Below are 20669 nucleotides of genomic sequence, written 5' to 3'. Positions count from 1 at the left end.
AATATAGTGGTAGCTTAGAAAGATAGTTCACTTGTACAAACTTGGGTAATCTAGGTTTGGTGACTACATGATTATCAGGAACCTAGGCCCCTTTACTCTCGTTGCTCTACCATTTCCAACACTCAACTGCTACTTCCTGGTTCTGTTTGGCTGCTATAGCTATAGCCATCCTTTTTACATTCTAGTCAACAGGGAGGAAAAAGAGGAGATATTTTCCCCTTTTAAAGAAACTTCCCAGCAGTTGCCCAGAACTTTTAGTCCAGTTGGCCATACCCAGTTATAAGGGAGCCCGGAAAATAAGTTTTTATTTTAGGCAGCCTTGTGTGCAGATGTAGTTTCTACCACTGTAGGGAAAGGGGAGAACATATGTGGCAAGAATAACAGCCTCTGCCATGATAAGCTCTTGGGAGCTTTGAATGGCTCAATCAGTAAACAATATTGCTTATTATAAGTAGTGCACTATGAAAGGTTAATTGTGGGAAAATGAGGGAGATTGGGGGGAGGAGAACAGAATTGCAAAAAAAAAACTTAAAAATCTCCCGCTTGGTTTTCTAAGAGATTCCATTTACTTGGGGAGATCAGACATGCATACATAAGTTACAGAGCAATGTAAGAATCAGAGGATGTAATTAGCGGGGGAATCAGACTCATGTGGGATTTATTTTTGGAGGCAGGCATCTCTACTGGAGTTTTGAGAAAACAGAAGAGAATTGACATACTTTTGGGTAAATGGAGTTCTTTGTAGAAGATATTAATCACTGTATTGTACCCTTAACACTTAACAAGAGTCTTAATACTTATTTCTAATCTAGAGCTGAGGAAGGAATTATAATAAGAAATCTCTGTGAATAAAACGATAAATAATATCCTTGTTAATTTATTAATTTATCTTATTTTTGACAGCTATTTATAGTACTTTCAATTTCAAAATAGATAAAAGGTTTGTCTTCCAATCTGTATGTGGTAATTAGAACCATTGCAACTTATGACTTCCCAATTGAATAACTGAATGATTTGATAGAAATAACACAGTAAATTTTGTAAGTAGAGAAAAAGAAGCCACGGAGTCATAGAAGAGAGAACAAGGGGAGTGAACGTTGAGTATTGTAAAAAACAGTGGGCTTGGCAGAGTTCACTGGTGTCTTAAAAAAATTTTAAAATGAATTAGTGTGATCTAGTAATAGAGTTTTGCATTTTTTTTACTTAATATTATAATGTGTACATTTTTTCTTGTAAAAATTTTTCTAAAGCACATTTTTTCTTGTGGTAAAAATTCTTCTAAAGCATGAGTTTTAAAATTGGTTGTATAGCATTCCATAGTTTGGATTTACTATAATGATTTACCCCATACCCTTATTATTAGACATTTAAATTGCTTATAACATTTTTGTAACTATGAACAAAGATAAACAATTTAAGTCTTTAAAAAGTGAATTAGTGAGCACAGAAGCTACCTGTTGGAATACAGAGTATTACTGGAGAGAACTTTGAGGTAGCAGAGATAGTATTTTGAGTTTTATTCTAAAAGGAGGAAGATGATGATCCTATAGAAAATAGTGGAATGAAGCAATTAATAGCTTATAAAATTTGGACTTCAGTCATCTACTTAAGAAAATTAAAGCAATCTATAGTATTGCTGGTTTACATAAACTAATACAGTAACATAAATGTGGATAATTTACATTTTATTCCTTAGGTATGCATACATACTTTAAGTTTCATATATTGACTGATGTCTAAATCATACTGATTTTTAAATAGTGAAATGACATTTTTTTTGTTTGGAAAACAAATCCTTCACTTTCAACTGGTTCATTGTTTTCTAATAGAGTTTTATAGTATGAAACTATTCAGTTTAGAAAAGAAATGCATAAAAATTTCTGTTCAATCATGCATATGCTTTTACTGGGCTTATTGTATGTATCTTGATTTACAGGCCTTTTTGCAAATGTGTAACTTGCCTATCAAAGTAGTTTGTAGGGCAAATGCAGAATATATGTCTCCGTCTGGTAAGTGTGTTTTTTTTTCTTCTCTGTTAATATTATGGAGTGATAAAATTATAGTGATAGTCCAGTTTGTATCTACATGTTAAAATGTCTGATTTTTTTGTTTACCCTTTGAAGAATCTTTCCATGGTTTTAGAAAGTAGCAATTGCAAATTTGACGATCTTGGGGTTGGCATATCTGTTCATTTCAACTGTGATCAGAGATGGTTACTGACGTGTGGAAATGGTTTTAATAGTAAGGGAATTATTTTAAATAGTAAATGTTAAGGAAATACATGATCTCAGATTTCCCTAGTCTTAATGTACACAAGACTTTCCTGTTGAGAAAACAAATTTTAGTCATAATGAATCCATTTATTATTCAACACGTCTTTATAAATTATATTCTCCCATAATACAGGTGGAAGAAGAGAGATTGTAGACAGATTAATTTGTCATTAGATCTTGAAGTCATCACTGAATGTTTTTGGTTTCTAGTTTTTTTTTTAATGCTTAATTTTAACAGGTTTTGAGATACATTAGCCTTCCTGTTTTTAAAAATCAGTATTATCTTTATGTCAGTAGATTAAAGTACTGTTTTAAATAAATGATTCAAAGAATTTTTAATGTAAAAATGTGCTACAAAGCTGATAAATAAATGTTATATATAATTATCATGGATGATTATTGTAATTATGGTTTTGTTGGAGCAATAAGTAAAGTTACTCCTTTTTGAATAAATTATTAAGGATAACTGATTGATATAAGTGTGTAACATTGCTTTTTAGGGAAACATTTTTCATTTTGGTATGAGTGACTTGTGTTAAACTTTTTTTTTCCATCTTAAGTTTTTAAGGGTGGCAGAAATTGTTAAAAGGTATGAAGACACCCCTTCTGTACATACTGAATATTCTTTTATATAAATACCTGGTTTTAGAGGTTTATGAATATGCTTTTAGAAAACATTTCCATAAAATAATTTCTAGGCTTGTAAATGTAAACATATTTTAGATTCTTGGAGGGCATTCATTGACTCATTTTGTGTTGGTTTTATACACAGATTTTAGGAACTACAGAATTCTGGTGAAATAAGTTATACTGTGTTCTATGCATCGTTTTCCTCTATGTAGTCATACAAAAAGAATTTGTATATTTATGTAAAAAGGTTAGTAATCTAATACTAAAGTTCAGATCTTTGGCAAGTGAGAAATCATATAGTTTATCCACCTGTTTCCTAAAATTACTATACTTACTGTCACTTAAGTAGATATCTATTTTCTTTTTATTAGACTGTGTGAAAGACAAACAGATAAATATTTTAGAGACATACAAAAATATACGTTCTTTCATAGGAGTCGCCTATAGGTAGATGAAAATGGCACTTTCTACTAAGATGTTTAAATTTTATATCTCAGATTGGTATTCTCTTTCATTTAATGATTTGAGGTGATCAGGGAAATGTTTTTTATTGTATTTGCTTCTTTGATCTTGTGGCAGATTTTTAAAGCAGAGAGCATGGAATAGTCAGAAGACCAGTTGACTTAAACTCTTATTTCCTAAAGAGGTAGGAAATCTTCAACTAATCCTTCTGTGACTTTGTCACGTATTAACTATTTCCTTGAGAAATTTCACTTCTCTGAGCCTCAGGGACTTAATCTGTAATACAAGGTAGTCGGATTAGATGACATCCAAGGTCCTATTTCTTGCATTCTTTGAATCTGCCAACTTGTTTGGCAACATATTCTTGCTTTCTTTAGAATAGAAATTTTAAAAGTGTTTATTCTGTCTAAGATGGGAAACAAAGCCCTCACTTTTCTTATATGACCTTTGATTGGTACCAGAAAATAACTGTCTTACTGTCTTTTTGCCTAATACCTGCAATAATAAGGATATAACATTGGCTCCATTTTCATTAAGCAGGCTAGTGACAGAAGACATTATTCAATTCTAATTTGTTGACTTTTTTTTTATATATCTCTTTATATTTAGAGATATATAAGATGAATACTCAGTTGACTATCCACACTTCTTTTTGCTTCAGAATTGACAATACTCAGTGTATGTTTAAGAAAAATAAAATACAAACCCTGTTTTCCAAGAACCTGAAACTGGTCATTAAAAATGAGGAATATGCTTTGCTCTAAAAATATTATACCCCCAAATACTCTTTAGTCTAGGTACTAAATAGTTTTCATTCTCAGATCATTTGATCTCAAGGGACCTGTAATGATTCTGGTAGTATAGTAGTTAACAAAGATTTTATCCCAAGTTAAGAAAACAATATGGCCTAATGCTTACCCAGATAAATTTTTTTTTTTTTTTTGCAAGATTTATAAAGCAGTAGAAGGAAGGAATGCAGAATTGGCAACAGGGAAATATCTTCTCAATACATCTATTGAGTTGTGTTCCAAAAGGTCTGCCTTCTCTTTGTAATGCATGTTGTCCTATGGATGCAGTTGAAGCTTTTGTTAGGGCTGTGTACTTCATCCATTACCCCCAGGCTGACTGAGCCAGAGAGGAGTGAATCTATTGAAAAGGAACAGGAAGAAGCCTGCTGGTAGTGTGAACTCTGTTTGAACTAGGTCTGACAGCAGGTTTCATTCTTTAGCATTTGGATAGACCCTTCTTGCTATTGGGAGATTATTTTATTCTCTCATCTCTAATAATTCCATCAAGTATTAGTATTTGTTAAAGTGAAATATTTCTTTTTTAATGTGATATTTGTCTATAGAAGCTAGTTTTTATAAACATACTATCATTTTTTCCCACATGTTGGGAACATTACTCTGTATTACAACACACCAACTAGCATGCCTTCAAAGATTGTTAATTCTTTTAATTCTTGCTGTTTTGAGTCAAAGAGATTACTGTACAATTACCTGCTTAAAATGTTGATCTCGGTATCAGAGACATAAAAGATGTAAAAAGATTTTTTAAATGTAGTTTACAATATAGATTGATTCACTGTACTCTCAAAAGAAAGCTTAGCTAAATTTCTTTGAAATATATCAGTGGTCATGTACCAATGTCCTGGCTTGGTTCATGTAATTTGGATAATTAGTGTTTGCTGCTGTATGGTGGTATGTTCGTGTTGGCTCTGAAAAGAGAATGTTATGTGATCTGTTATATGTAAGTGAGAACTCTAGAAATGAATTTACCTGTTCTTTTTTTCTAAAGTTGGTTAGTAATCAGTTTAAAAACTTACAGAATTTAATATACACATCTGACAAAAATTTTCAGAAGTTACAGTTTTATGAAATCCCTATTTATAAATATCTGAGTTTTGTGTTAATTTTTCTTTAATTATCACAAACTTTAACATACTGGAAGAATTTTTATAAATACTTTTTTTTCTCTCAACAGGTAAAGTACCTTTTATTCATGTGGGAAATCAAGTAGTATCAGAACTTGGTCCAATAGTCCAATTTGTTAAAGCCAAGGTAATAAAAATATATTAAATGTATTTGATCACAGTTACTAAGTCATTCATCATTTTTTAATGTGTCTTAACATTTACATTGATTTCAACCTAGTTTTATAAAATGCCAATGCAAACTACTGGAAAATATTTCTGAAGCGTAAGTTAGTATTTTTTCATGATATAATGGCAAAACAGGTAGCTTTATTTTTCTTTATTAATGTCAAATTTATTAAAGGTATGTAATTTTAGTATCTAGTCAAAAGAGATGGTTTGATCTTTACAAAATGGTAGATAATTTTCTAACTTATGCTTATGAGAACTGTGGTCAGAAATGAAAAACTATTAGGTTTTGAAGTATCTGGCTGACCTTTGAAAAGGGAGATACAGGAGATGTTCAAAGTTGAATGTATTTATCCATTTGAATGATGCTGCTTTTCATTTATTCAGTTTAGATTTTAATAGTTATTAAGGAACAACTCCCATTAGTGCTTCTGAAAAATCATTCCAGACTTTTCTTTTTGCATATATAGAAAAACCTGGATCATAGTAGTATGTATTATTTTGCAACATACCTTTTAAAATCATAAATATGTTTGGAAATTCTTCCATATTAATAGCTGTAGATATATATCATCCTTTCACATTGGTGTATAGTAGTCTACTGTATTGGATATATATATATATATATATTTTTTTTTTTTTTCTTTAACACCCCCCCCCCCCCCATATTAGATAAATTAGAATTTTATTTACTCAAGTTTATTGATGGGCATTTAGGTCATGGCCAATTTTTTGTTTGTATAGAGTACTAAGATAAATTTTCTTGTATGTACATCTTTGTATAAATTCCTAAGAGTGGTATTGTTACTTTAGAATAAATTCCTAAGAGTGGTATTAGGATGTCATAGGTTATGTGCTTTTTAAATCTTGTAATAGATTGCCAGATTGAACTAACGATTATACTATTTTATGTATCTCCTAGTTTACTACAGTGTACTAGAATTTTAAAATGAGTGAAATTTTTTCCCCATATCTTTACTAACAGTATTTTTTTCATCTTTGACCACTTTATAAACAGCACATGTCAGTCTTTTGGTATTTCCTTTATTTCTAATAAGGTTAATTAATCTCTTAAACAAGGTTTGCTGACCATTCTGTTTTCTTCTTTTGCGAAGTAGTTGATAATGTAATTTTCTCTATTGAAAGATACATTTGTATAATGACAAATAAGTACATACTAATATTTTGTAGTGATAGCAGAGTATTAAATATGCTTTTATATAAAATTTTAGGGGGCATTTTGGAAGTTTAATTCATTGTATAGTTGCATGTTATATTATTTGTTAGTAAGATAACTGAAAGTTTTTGTATATTTAATATGATGGTCTTTTAAATTTTTTTAAATTCCCTTTAGGGCCATTCTCTTAGTGATGGGCTGGGTGAAGTCCAAAAAGCAGAAATGAAAGCTTACATGGAATTAGTCAACAATATGCTGTTGACTGCAGAGGTAAAATACTAGATGATATGGCTTGAAAATAAGCTTTTTCTCTCATTCTCATAAAATATAATCTTTCTAATGGGTTAAAGTTATTGAGAAATGGGAAAATAGTCAAGTAATTCTAGAGCTGAGATGGCTACCTAAATTATTTGATTGTTACCTTTGAACAAGTTACCTGACATTTTCAGTTCTACTTTTTGTGTTTATAAAAAGGGGTGATTCTTGCCTACTCATTATTTTACTTTGGCCTTTTGAAATTTACTTAAATAATATCTGTAAAACACTTTAATGGTATTTAGACACGTATTGTGTGAACAAAAAATATTTTTATATCGTACCATCATTACATTTAATAATTCTGAATAGCAGCTAAGGAAAACAAACCCCTATGTATGTGACTTATGAAATTAGCTTATAAAAAATTGCCTTGGCAAAAAATTACTTTCTTTATCCTTTTCCTCTTTGGTATCCTAAAGTCTAGTGACTGTTCTTTTGTTCCTAGCTGTATCTTCAGTGGTGTGATGAAGCTACAGTAGGAGAGGTGAGTGGTTCTGTAACATTTATCTTAATTAAAATTTAATGAGAAAACACTTTTGCTCAGAATCGCAAGTCCCTGCTCATAAATGAAACATTGTGGTTTATACCATTAGTGATATAGTTTTTCACTTACTTTAATTTTGCTTGCACATACATTTTAGGGAAGCTGTGTGTCATTGTTTGATATAACGGATTGCAAAGTACATAAAAGTTTATATATTTTTAAAGAGAATGGCTTAAAATTTTAATTTTTTAGATTGCAGGCTGTGTATTTTTTTCAGATTGCTCTATTTATGTTCTTTGAAAATATGTTTCTTTTAGAATTCTATTTGTAAAAATGGGCATTGTTTTTAGGGAGGATCACCTTTTTTACAAAATCTTTTTGCTTTAGATCACTCACGCTAGGTATGGATCTCCTTACCCTTGGCCTCTGAATCATATTTTGGCCTATCAGAAACAGTGGGAAGTCAAGCGTAAGATGAAAGCTATTGGATGGGGAAAGAAGACTCTGGACCAGGTCAGTTCAGGTTGAAATTGACAAAACCCTCAACTTTTGTGGATTAAAAAAATCATTCTTCATATTGGTATTCTTTTAAAAAGAATTTTTTTTTATAATATAAGATTTGCAAGAAAACCATTTGCTGTTATTTTCACTAACATGAAGTAATTTTATTTCTAAAAATTCATACGTGCTTAATGTAAAGCAAACAATACAATGCAGATATGTGTAAAAAAGCAGTGAAACTTGCCTGAAATCTCATCACCTAGAAATTGCCACCCTTAACTATTTGGAGAGCCTTCTTCTAGATGTTTCTTAGTAACATTCTCTCAAATGGGATCATTATGCCTGCTACTGTATAACCTGAGGGCTTTTTTTTTTTTTTTTGAGCAATACATGTGGGTACCTTTTATGTAACTAAATATAGATCTGCAGCATCGGGCTTTAAAAAAAAAAAAGCCCTGTTAAACACAGTACTTAATATATCTATATCTATCTGCATCTATCTATCTATCTGTCTGTATTTTTGCTGCTAAAGTAGCAAAACTTAAAAATACTTAATCTTGTCCACAAGCATCATTAAGTTAATTAATGCCTGTCTTTTCCAAGGCTACCCTTAATACTAGCCAGCCATCTCACTGATGTGTGCCATTGGCCACAAGGGGGTTTCAGTAAATGAATAGGGATAGAATAAACAAAAATCTGTCTCCACTAGTGGGAAAACAACTCAATTGCTTTTACTCATGGTGGGTCAATGGTGTTACCTTTATTAAGCAGATTTTTCAGTATATGCAAAGCCATTTGAATATGTGGATTCAGGAAGACACTTTTGTTCTTGACAAAATCCTTATAAGTAACTTAAATGTACTTGTAGTTTGAAGGAAATTCACTGAAATTTTCTTCCTATTTCTTATATAGAAAGTATTATGTATGTATGTGGTCTATAGTCTTATTAAAATATATTATAAAAGGTTAACCTAAATTTATGTTTTTGTTATAAACTGTGATACAAGTTATGTTTTAGATACTTTTTATTGTTTTGCTAATTGATATACTTTTCTTTGGGGTTCATTGCCTGTGTTAGGTCTTAGAGGATGTAGACCAATGCTGTCAAGCTCTCTCTCAAAGACTGGGAACACAACCATATTTCTTCAATAAGCAGTAAGAAATTTTACTTTTTTAAAGTTAATTTTCTGTACTGTTAGGTTGCAGATTTCTTTTTTTCATAAAAGAATTGTTTTTTCAAGAAGAGATTTAGCTATTTTTATAATTTTTGTACTCAAAATATTTTTGTGACACTTTACTCTCAGGCACAGTGTGTGCTAGGCTCTAGGAGATCAAGATTTCTAAAATATGGTCCATATCATTAAGAATTTCTCAGGCTGGGTGCAGTGGCTCAAGCCTGTAATCCCAGCACTTTGGGAGGCCGAGAAGGGCGGATCACAAGGTCAGGAGATCGAGACCATCCTGGCTAACACGGTGCACGGTGAAATCCCGTCTCTACTAAAAAATACAAAAAACTAGCCGGGCGAGGTGGCAGGTGCCTTGTAGTCCCAGCTACTCGGGAGGCTGAGACAGGAGAATGGTGTAAACCCGGGAGGCGGAGCTTGCAGTGAGCTGAGATCCGGCCACTGCACCCCAGCCTGGGCGACAAAGCGAGACTCCGTCTCAAAAAAAAGAAAAAAAAACAAAAAGAATTTCTCTTAAAGACAGTCATGTAAATCAATCATTGTATGATAAGGTTTTAATGAGGTAGTTCAAGGTGCTATATATGGAACTACAAAATCTTAACAAAATTCTAAACTTGTAAAGTACTATTAAACATGAAGAAAAGTAAATTACTATTAATGTAACTATAGTTTTCTGTGTAGAATGATACCTGGAGGACTAGAAGAGTCAATAAAACTAAATATTAAAAAATATTGTTTGATGGACAAGCAATATTATGGACTTATCTTTTAAATGTTAATGAAAATATTTGTAAAACACAGACATTAATATAAAGGATGTAGGTTAAATATATGTGTATGTATGTAAGTTGAATAATGTTTCATTGACAGATTTACTTTTGCAGTTTTGAAAAGAATCTAATGAAGGCAAAGAATGAATTTTCCTTTGTTAAAAAATTATAATTTTAATATATCAAAATCAGCTGTCCTGTGATCCAGTGTAAGATGGGCTTAAAGCATTTTAATCTTAGGACTTTCCCTAGAAAGTCTAACCTTTTCTTGGCATTTTAATAAAAATTATTTGATTTTTAGATTAATAATTTCTAAAAGGCTTTGTTTGCTATTATGTGTTATATCATCATAAGCATTCCTCTTCTATAACCATATCAAACATATTTGGGTAAAGATAACATTTGTAGTAAAAATGACTATGATGATAGTTTGGAAATTTAAGTTATATTAATCTATAACACAAGTAATATATATTATATATAATTGATATTAAAATAAAATCTAGGGTCTGTTGCTCTTTGAAGCAGAAAAGTCACAGAATTCAAACTGTGAAATTCTAATAGGTAAAGCTTCTAGGACTCTGTTCCTATTTCTAGTGATATTTGCAATGCAGATTCTATTTTTCAGTCGCTAGCACAAGAGAAATGTATCCAAATGTCAGTATTACGTGGTTTCTTTTCTTTCTGACACAGGAATTCTTAGGAATTGAAAAGCTCAGAAGGGGTGTGTTTTATTGAAATACATTATTCTATTTTAGTTTTGTTATGCACTCTGTGTTTAGAGGAGGCCAGGAGAATAGATCTAACTTACTTTTCTTCTCAGTTAAACTCATTGTCATTGTGTTAGTAACCAGAGTTTGGCATGTGACTCAGTGGAAACATCAAGATATCATTTTTCTTCATAAGGGCACAATTACATTTAATCTTGTGATGAAAACTTCTAACTTACAACAGTTCAAACACCAAAGGCTTGCTTTTGAGAAACTATTTAACTGATGCTATGATGTACAGTTTTGACATAATTTTCCTTTACATGATACTTAAATAAACATTTTCCCTAAAAATAAGATTAAAGATAGAAGAGATTTAATTTTTAATTTTATTCAATCATTTAATTAATATTAAAATGCAAATAAAGTACATTTAGAAAAAAGTAACTGGTATTTCACTTTCTGTGCCTACATTTTTCTCATTCCTTTGTCTGTAGCAGGAGTTATTATTTTGTGAGATACTATGCTGAATAGAGCTGTGGCTTAAGTCAGGATACATATATACTGCAAGACAGAGGGTCTGAATTCTATTCTTGGCTCTGACATATCTCTAAGTTACTCTAATTTCTCTATGTATACTCCAGTCCTAAAATTAGAATTAACCCCCTACAATTAGAATTAATCCCCTAAAATTAGAATTAACTTTCCTTCTAGCTGAAGTACTGGGGATGTTGGGAGGACTCATGAAAGAAACCAAATACCTGTACTTGATGAGAGAAAAGGAAAAGGGTAGTTAAGAGAGATCTTACAGAAAGAATAGTAATTGGGAAAAGAGGCCAAAAAGCAAGGGGCTTGATTTACAAAACTTGAGTGACAGCCCTAAAGATAAGTGTTTGGGATGTAAAGAAAAGATATGTAGATCATTTCTAGTACTTTAAAGAGATGAAAAGTTAATAATGGGAAAGAACAATTAGGAAACACCCAGACAAAATTAATGCTTTTGAAACTAGATGATACCTTGAAGGTATCACAAATAAATGTGAAATAATGAATAAGCAAAGCAAAAAAGATGAATGCCAGAAAAATCTTAAATGGAAAATGTTAGGAAAATGTTGAATTTTACTGTTTTTATTTTGATATTCAAATGAAAAAACAGTAGATAACTAACATGAATGTGGAAAGAATAATAATATAAGAAGGCATCAAATTTCTTAGGACCTTAAAAATATATTTGTCACCCTGGAATATTTTTCTAATAAAAAGTCTATAAAGATAAATCCAATAATATATGAAACATCTTAGAGCTCACAGGTGGGGAATTGCTATCTGTATTTGAATTATAATCACAAACTATTTGGTAAGCAGAATGGTGGAAAGTTAACGTTTTCACATGATATAGCAAGATAATTAAAATTGGAGATATATGAAGATCTTGACTTGATTAAACAGTTCAGCAGAAATACTGGATAAAATTTTTTCTGTTCTTGTCTTCCATGTGAGTTGGAAATATTTTTCTGAATTTGTTACTTCTCTTTTTATTAAGTCATGTTTATTGATGTGTAATTTACATCTAGTAAAATTGGCACTTTTATGTGTGTAGTTCTATGAATTTTAACATAGGCATATAGTTGTATAACTGTCACCTATCAACTAAAATATTAATTGTACTTTTTAAAAAGAAAGACTTGTTGGAATCAGTAATTTATATATGTCAGAGTCAGTATAAGGAGTTGCTCAAATTTGGAAAAATTACAAAAAATATGCTTTAAAGGTTAAGTGTTTGTGGATATATACAGTTATGCCCTGTATAGCAACCTTTCAGTCTGTCATGGACCAAATATATGAAGATGGTCCCTTAAGATTGTAATATATTTTTACTATACCTTTTCTATTTTACTATACCTTTCATATGTTTGGATATGTTTAAATACACAAGTATTTGTGTACCATAAATACACGTTATCATTGTGTTACAGTTGCCTGCAGTATTCAGTATGGCGATGTTCTGTACAGGTTTGTAGCCTAGGAGCAATAGGCTGTACCATATAGTCTAGGTGTATAGCACCATCTAGGTTTGTGTGAGTAGACTCTGTGATGTTCACACAGCAAGAAAATTGCCGAACAGTGCATTTCTCAGAATGTATTCCTGTTAAGTAACACACAACTATATGTGCTTTGGTTTAATCTATTGAGTTATACTTTTGTTGATATTCTTTTTTATTATTATTATTATACTTTAAGTTCTAGGGTACATGTGCACAATATGCAGGTTTGTTACATATGTATACATGTGCCATGTTGGTGTGCTGCACCCATCAACTCGTCATTTACATTAGGTATATCTCCTAATGCTATCTCTCCCCCCTACCTGCTCCTCGCAATGGACCCGGTGTGTGATGTTCCCCTTCCTGTGTCCAGGTGATCTCATTGTTCATTTCCCACCTATGAGTGAGAACATATGGTATTTGGTTTTCTGTTCTTGCAATAGTTTGCTGAGAATGATGGTTTCCAGCTGCATCCATGTCTCCACAAAGGACATGAACTCATCCTTTTTTATGGCTGCATAGTATTCCATAATGTGTATATGCCACATTTTCTTAATCCAGCCTGTCACTGGTGGACATTTGGGTTGATTCCAAGTCTTTGCTATTGTGAATAGTGCCACAATAAACATATGTGTGCATGTGTCTTTATGGCAGCATGACTTACAATCCTTTGGGTATATCCCCAGTAATGGGATGGCTGGGTCAAATGGTATTTCTAGTTCTAGATCCTTGAGGAATCGCCACACTGTTTTCCACAATGGTTAACTAGTTTACAGTCCCACCAACAGTGTAAAAGTGTTCCTATTTCTCCACATGCTCTCCAGCACCTGTTATTTCCTGATTTTTAATGATTGCCATTCTAACTGGTGTGAGATGGTATCTCATTGTGGTTTTGATTTGCATTTCTCTGATGGCGAGTGATGATGAGCATTTTTTCGTGTGTCTGTTGGCTGTATGAATGAGAAGTATCTGTTCATATCCTTTGCCCACTTTTTGATGGGGTTGTTTGAGTTCTTTGTAGGTTCTGGTTATTATCCCTTTGTCAGATGAGTAGATTGCAAAAATTTTCTCCTGGTTATTATCCCTTTGTCAGATGAGTAGATTGCAAAAATTCTGTAGGTTGCCTGTTCACTCTGATGGTAGTTTCTTTTGCTGTGCAGAAGCTCTTTAGTTTAATTAGATCCCATTTGTCAATTTTGACTTTTGTTGCCATTGCTTTTGGTGTTTTAGACATGAAGTCCTTGCCCATGCCTGTGTCCTGAATGGTACTACCTAGGTTTTCTTTTAGGGTTTTTATGGTTTTAGGTCTAACATTTAAGTCTCTAATCCATCTTGAATTAATTTTCGTATAAGGAGTAAGGAAAGGATCCAGTTTCAGCTTTCTACTTATGGCTACCCAGTTTTCCCAGCACCATTTATTAAATAGGGAATCTTTTCCCTATTTCTTGTTTTTGTCAGGTTTGTCAAAGATCAGATGACTGTAGATGTGTAGTATTATTTCTGAGGCCTCTGTTCTGTTCCATTGGTGTATATCTCTGTTTGGTACCAGTACCATGCTGTTTTGGTTACTGTAGCCTTGTAGTATAGTTTGAAGTCAGGTAGCATGATGCCTCCAGGTTTGTTCTTTTTGCTTAAGATTGTCTTGACAATGCAGGGTCTTTTTTGGTTCCATATGAACTTTAAAGCAGTTTTTTCCAATTCTGTGAAGAAAGTCATTGGTAGCTTAATGAGGATGGCATTGAATCTATAAATTACCTCGGGCAGTATGGCCATTTTCTAAAGTAACTTGCCAAAAAGTTGCTATCTTTATGTGAAATCAGATCAATTTTTATATGCTCATGCCCATATATAATTCAGTACCTCTGGAGTTATGTGGATATATATTTGCAGCAAATAACATTGTGGCCACTTCAGGAGTACTTCTGGAGCACTGTCATTTGAGCATACATTGATAGTTGAACTCTTTCAGAGCGTTTATTTATTGATAAAGGGTGCCCATCTATATTACTGGAATTTGCATCAGGGAATATATTCACCTTTTTTAGGCTCTAGTACAAGAAGCATAGGGTAGCTGTCACTAAACAAGGATTAGGAAAATAAGTTCTAAATTGGTAAGATAAGATGTACCTCTTAAGAAATATGTTTAGGGATGTGGAAGAGTTGGTGTTTGTATTATTCTCACCAAGTGCCTCAGCTCAGCTCCACATTTATCCACTCTACACCCTTGGTTTTTTGCAGGGATCTATTCATTATTGATTCATCCCTGTGCTGGTAAGATGATGGTACTGTTGAGTCTAAGGACCTTGAGATATATTTTTTAAAAAACTGTACTGTTGGCTACCCATTTAAACATGGCCACAGATTGTACATTTGACTTTGATTAACACTTCATGAATGTGTCAAAAGAGTGGAAGGCTTTCAAAGAATGTAAGTTACTGCTATTGAGAAAATAAAATATTCCACACATCTTAAGATGCTTTCTTTTATAATTCATGTATTTATTCAGCAAGTGCTATTTCAGTTCCTTAGACACTGTGCTAAGAACTGGGAATATAAACATACATGCATCATTGCCTTTAAATAGCTTGGAGTGTAGTGAGGGAAACAGTTAAGTGAACACAGTTATAATATGGTATGAGAAGTGTGTCACCTTTTTATTGGTTCATTCAGCACAAATTTATTGAGGACCTGCTTTGTGCAAGGAATTGTTCTAGGTATTGGGGATACAGCAGGAACCAAGCAGGTGAGGTCCTTTCTCTATAGGACTTTCTGGTAGAGGAGATGCACAATAAGAAAAAAAAAATTATATGGTATTAATTACCAAATGTAGCATTATAAAAGGACCACATGATAAGGAGTGACTACATGTCCACTTAAGTTTGGGTGGTCTGAGGAGACTTTAAGATGTGCCATTTAAACCTTATTCTAAAAAATAAGGAGCCAGTGTGAAGTCAGAGGAAGAGTATTTTAGGCAGCAGGAATAGTTGTAGTCAAGGCTCCCTAATTGGCTTGAGTTTGTTACGTTCAAATGCAAGAAGCAAGGCCAGTTTGGGTTGTGTGCTATGAATGGTAGGATATGAGGCTAAAGAGGTAGGCAGAGGCCAGATTATCAAGGCTCTGTGTGCTTAGTGTAAGGAGTTTGGCATTTTAGTATAAGTAGAACGGAAATCCATTTGAATATTTTGTACTTGGAGTTCGTATGATCTGCTGACATTAGTCATTCTGACTATGGTATGGAGAATGAGTAGAAGCAGTAAGACACTTTAGGAGGCTATCTCAGTGGTTTAGGTGACAGATGATGGTAGGTTACACTGTGAGTTCATAATGAATAAGTAAGTGGTGGCATTCAGGGCATATTTTGGAGGTAGTGTCTCACCAGACTTGCTAATGGATATAGGAGGGTGAAAGAAAGGACTCAAGAGTAGCCCCTAGATTTTTGGCCTGAACAGCTGGTTGGATAGTGGTGCCTTTATTTTGGGAAGTTTGGGGGACAAGCAGGTTTGAGATACTGTAAATTACTGCTATTGAGAAAACAAAATATGCTACACATCTTAGTCAAGATGCTCCACATCCTCCTCCACAGATATTCCACATTGAAGTGGAAATGTTATGTAGGCATTTGAATGTATGAATCCAGAGCTCAGGGGAGATATTAAGACCAGAAATAAATATTTAGGAGTCAGTGGCATCAAGATGGTATTTAAAGCTGTGCATCTCTAGGATATTACTTATCAATAGGAATCAAGGCCACATAGCTAGTGACAGTATTGGGGTTCAAATTTAGATTTTTACCAACCCCCAAATTTATTCTGCCAAACCAGATTACTGCAACATATTTTCACGTTTATTGGGGGAAACTCCACCCCTGATATTTAACGTGGGTTCTTTTCTATTTCCCTAAGCGTGTCAGCTGGTCTAAGAAATAAAGGGAAAGAATACAAGAGAGAGAAATTTTAAAGCTGAGTGTCGGGGGGAGATATCACATGTTGGCAGGTTCGTGATGCTCCCTGAGCAGTAAAACCAAGTTTTTATTAGCAATTTTCAAAAGGGGAGGGAGTGCATGAATAGGGTGTGGGTCACAGAGATCACATGTTTCACAAGGTAATAAAATACCACAAAGCAAATGGAGGCAGGGCCAGATCACAGGACCACAGGATGGGGCAAAATTAAAATTGCTAATGAAGTTTCCTCATGCATTGTCATTGATAACATCTTATCAGGAGACGGGGTTTGAGAGCAGACAACCTGTCTGACCAACATTTATTAGGTGGGAATTTCCTCTTTCTAATAAGCCTGGGAGCGCTACAGGAGACTAGGGCTTATTTCATCCCTGCGGCTTCCACCGTAGAAGACGTAGAAGACGGCCGCCCCCAGGGGGCCATTTATAGGCCTACCCTCAGGATGCATTCTCTTTTTCAGGGATGTTCCTTGCTGAGAAAAATAATTCAGTGATTATTTCTCCTGATTGCCTTTGAAAGAAGAGAAATGTGGCTCTGTTCCGTCTGGCTCAACGGCAGTCAGAGTCCAAAGTCTTATCTCCCTTATTCCCTGAACATTGCTGTTATCTTGTTCTTTTTTCAAGGTGCCCAGATTTCATATTGTTCAAACACACATGTTCTGCAAACAATTTGTGCAGTTAACGCAATCATCACAGGGTCCTGAGGCGACATACATCTTCCTCAGCTTACGAAGATGATAGGATTAAGAGATTAAAGTACAGACAGGCATAGGAAATGACAAGGGTATTGATTGGGGAAGTGATAAGTGTCCATGAAATCTTCACAATTTATGTTCAGAGATTGCAGTAAATGCAGGCGTAAGACATTATAAAAGTATTAATTTAGGGAACCCACAAATGTCCATGAAATCTTCACAATTTATGTTCTGCCCTGGCTTCAGCCGGTCCCTCCATTCGGGGTCCCTGACTTCCCGCAACACACGTTTATGCAGGCTAGCACATGTTTTCTCAAAAACTTTATCACTATGGGACTCAGAGTAATAATTAGCTCATAATTATGATGACATTTTCTTGTTTTAGTAATATTGCATTAGTAATTATTTTAATGTAATGTAAATTGGTGATGCCTCATTTATAGATCATTAGTAGTGGGATAGATTTCATTTTGTTGTTGGTAACATATAATTAAAGAGAAAAAAAACCCTAGAAATTTTTATGTTGAAGCCATCCTTAACGATTTTATCTCCTTCAGAAATCTAAGTTACTTTAAAAGTGGTAAAATTAAAGTTGTATCTTGTTGTTGATTTGTGATTGGGTATCATTTTTTTGGTCCTGTCATCACAGTGAAATCTTTTGTGCTTTGACAGCACTTTGTTTATGCATCTATTAAAATACTTAAATTGTATTTATTAAAACAACTTTATAATTTATGTTTCATGTACGTGTCTTAGAGTATTTTTCTTGTTTTTATGCCTCACATTTGGTATAGTTTCTGGCACATTGGAGATCTGCTGTATTTATTTAGTGACAAAAATAACGAATTAAATGAATATGATCATTACATCTATATTATTTTAACACACTTAAATGTTGTTACTAAAGAAAGCAAGTCACAAAACTAGCAAGTCATATTTTTTTTTTCATATAGCAGAAACTCCAAGTAAAGTTATATCAAGTTGTGGTAGAATTTGTTTCTTATGTGGCTTTTTTCTTTTAAATTGATGAATAAAATTATTTTTAAAAACATATCCACGGAGGTCTTTCGTGTATCTACAGGACATTTGTTCCGGGACCCGCACAGATACTAAAATCTGCAGAGTTCAAGTCTCTTATATAAAATGGCATAATTGCTTATGTAAATTTAATGTATCGAGAAAGAAAGAAAAAATGGTGCAGTGTCTGCTTGTAATCTATGTACATCCTCCCATATATTTTAAATCATCTCTAGATTACTTATAGTGCCCAGTACACACAATCTAAATGATATGCAGTAGTGTGATCTCAGCTCACTGCAACCTCCACCTCTCGGGCGTAAGCCATCCTGCCACCCCAGCCTCCTGAGTAGCTAGGACTATAGCCAAGCACCACCATGCCTGGCTAATTTTTGTATTTTTTGTAGAGATGAGGTTTTGCCATGTTGTTCAGGCTGGTTGTGAATTCCTGAGTTCAAACAGTCCACCTACCTCAGCCTCCCAAAGTGCTGGGATTACAGGCATGAGCCACCATGCTTGGCCTGTGTTGTTATTTCTAATCGTTTAAAATATTTTAGATCTGAGGTTGGTTGAACCTGCGAATATGGGACCTGTGGGTGAAGAGGGCCAACTGTGTTTTCTACTGTAAAAGTTAAATGCTACTTACTCACGTTACTCCCGTTTCTACTTTTAGGCCTACTGAACTTGATGCACTGGTATTTGGCCATCTGTACACCATTCTTACCACACAGTTGACAAATGATGAACTTTCGGAGAAGGTGAAAAACTATAGCAACCTCCTTGCTTTCTGTAGGAGAATTGAACAGCACTATTTTGAAGATCGTGGTAAAGGCAGGCTGTCATAGTGTTATGTGTTAGTCTCAGAAGTCTTAACTTTTGAAAGATGTTTTACTTGAATGTTGGATATTGATGTCAGAATTTTAAAACCAAATTACTGCTTTTTGAAACCTCAAAATAAATTATATAATGTATCTTATATATGTGCTTTATATTGTTATTTGTATATACATTAAAATCTGAATTATTTCATCTGATATGTCATATTCTGTATCTTGAAATTTTTGTTTCCTTGAAACATGCATGCATATAAAAATAAAGCTTAAACAACTGTATGGATATTACATTTACTGTCTTTTGATTTTTCTGAAAGTCATTCACTGAATTTTACACATGTGGAATAAACAGTGTCTTTTCTAAGGCAGATAATTTGTGTTACATACTCCCAAGATTCCCTTGCTAGATACATGGTGAAGCAGATAATGGGAATAAACGTTCTTAACAATTGTGCACTTAGAAGATATGGATGGTTTTAAGGTAATCTTGGTGCAGATTTGACATTTAAGAACGTTCTTTATATAGAGACTTAATTAAAAAACATTTCATCAGAGCAGCTGTGATTTACATTTGATAAAGGAAAAGGTTGAGGAACCTAATTTTTTTGAGACAAGAACATTTTAATAATGCTCTTTTATTCCTTTGTGGGGAAGGGAAGATAGTTTTCACATAAGTATTAACAGGAATTTTTATGTAAACATTAAGGATTATATGTTGTGTCCTTTTCAAATTTTCTCATAGTTTATGTTATATAAAACCAGGGATGCTCTAGAGACGGATGTAAAAAATGATTTCTTAAAAATGTCTAGAATAGTACTTTTATACTTTCTTTTTATGTACCAGGAAATTTTATCTCATTTAATCCTTATAAAAATAGTATGGCTTTGCAGACACTGCTACTATCTGGAGGCGCCTGCTGTCAGCCATCATCAGCTCCATGTTCTCCCACATAGCTGTCAAGTAGGAGCTCCGCGTCTCCTTTGGGCTGTTTGCAGGCAAAGTTCTAAAGACAGCAGAAAACTTTTGTGTCCTGAGCACTGGAGAGAAAGGATTTGGTTTAAGAGTTCTAGCTTTCACAGAATTATTTCAGGGTTTATATGGCAGAGTGGTGACTTCATGCCACAATGGCACTGGTGGCATGACCATCTATGGGGAAAAATCTGATGAGAACTTCATCCTGAAGCATGCAGGTCCTGGCATCTTGCCCATGGCAAATGCTGGACCCAACACAAATGGTTTCCAATTTTTTATCTGTAGTGCCAAGACTGAAGGCTTAAATGGTAGGCCTGTGGTCTTAGGAAAGGTGAGAGAGAGAGAGGGTGTGACTCTAATGGAAGCCATGGAATGCTTTGGGTCCAAGAATGGCAAGATCAGCAAGAAGATCACCATTGCCAACTGTGGACAACTCTAATAAATTTGAGTTTTGTGTTAACTACCAGACTATTCCTTTTATAGCTCAGGAGAGCAACCTTCCACTCCACTTGTTTGCAGTATCCCATAATCTTTTCGC

At 33.6% G+C, this 20669-nt stretch overlaps 1 protein-coding gene across 2 annotated transcripts in view; it reads left to right on the top strand.

Annotated features, from left to right (window-relative positions):
* The window catches only part of MTX2 (metaxin 2), a 72014-nt gene extending 52568 nt beyond the window's left edge, over positions 1-19446 (top strand). For both annotated transcript variants that reach the window (XM_033231039.1, XM_033231040.1), the window contains 7 exons: positions 1937-2009; positions 5349-5425; positions 6821-6913; positions 7407-7445; positions 7833-7958; positions 9025-9101; positions 18999-19446. In XM_033231039.1, the coding sequence (XP_033086930.1) occupies positions 1937-2009; positions 5349-5425; positions 6821-6913; positions 7407-7445; positions 7833-7958; positions 9025-9101; positions 18999-19170 (657 nt within the window). In that variant the 3' untranslated portion in view covers positions 19171-19446. The remainder of the gene's footprint in view (positions 1-1936; positions 2010-5348; positions 5426-6820; positions 6914-7406; positions 7446-7832; positions 7959-9024; positions 9102-18998) is intronic.
* The last annotated feature ends 1223 nt before the right edge of the window (positions 19447-20669 follow it).

Source organism: Trachypithecus francoisi, unplaced genomic scaffold (assembly GCF_009764315.1).
Source record: "Trachypithecus francoisi isolate TF-2019V2 unplaced genomic scaffold, Tfra_2.0 Lachesis_group13, whole genome shotgun sequence".
NCBI classification, from domain to species: Eukaryota; Metazoa; Chordata; class Mammalia; order Primates; family Cercopithecidae; genus Trachypithecus; species Trachypithecus francoisi.
The sequence above is the reverse complement of the archived record's forward strand: the minus strand, read 5'-3'. Positions and strand labels throughout refer to the sequence as shown.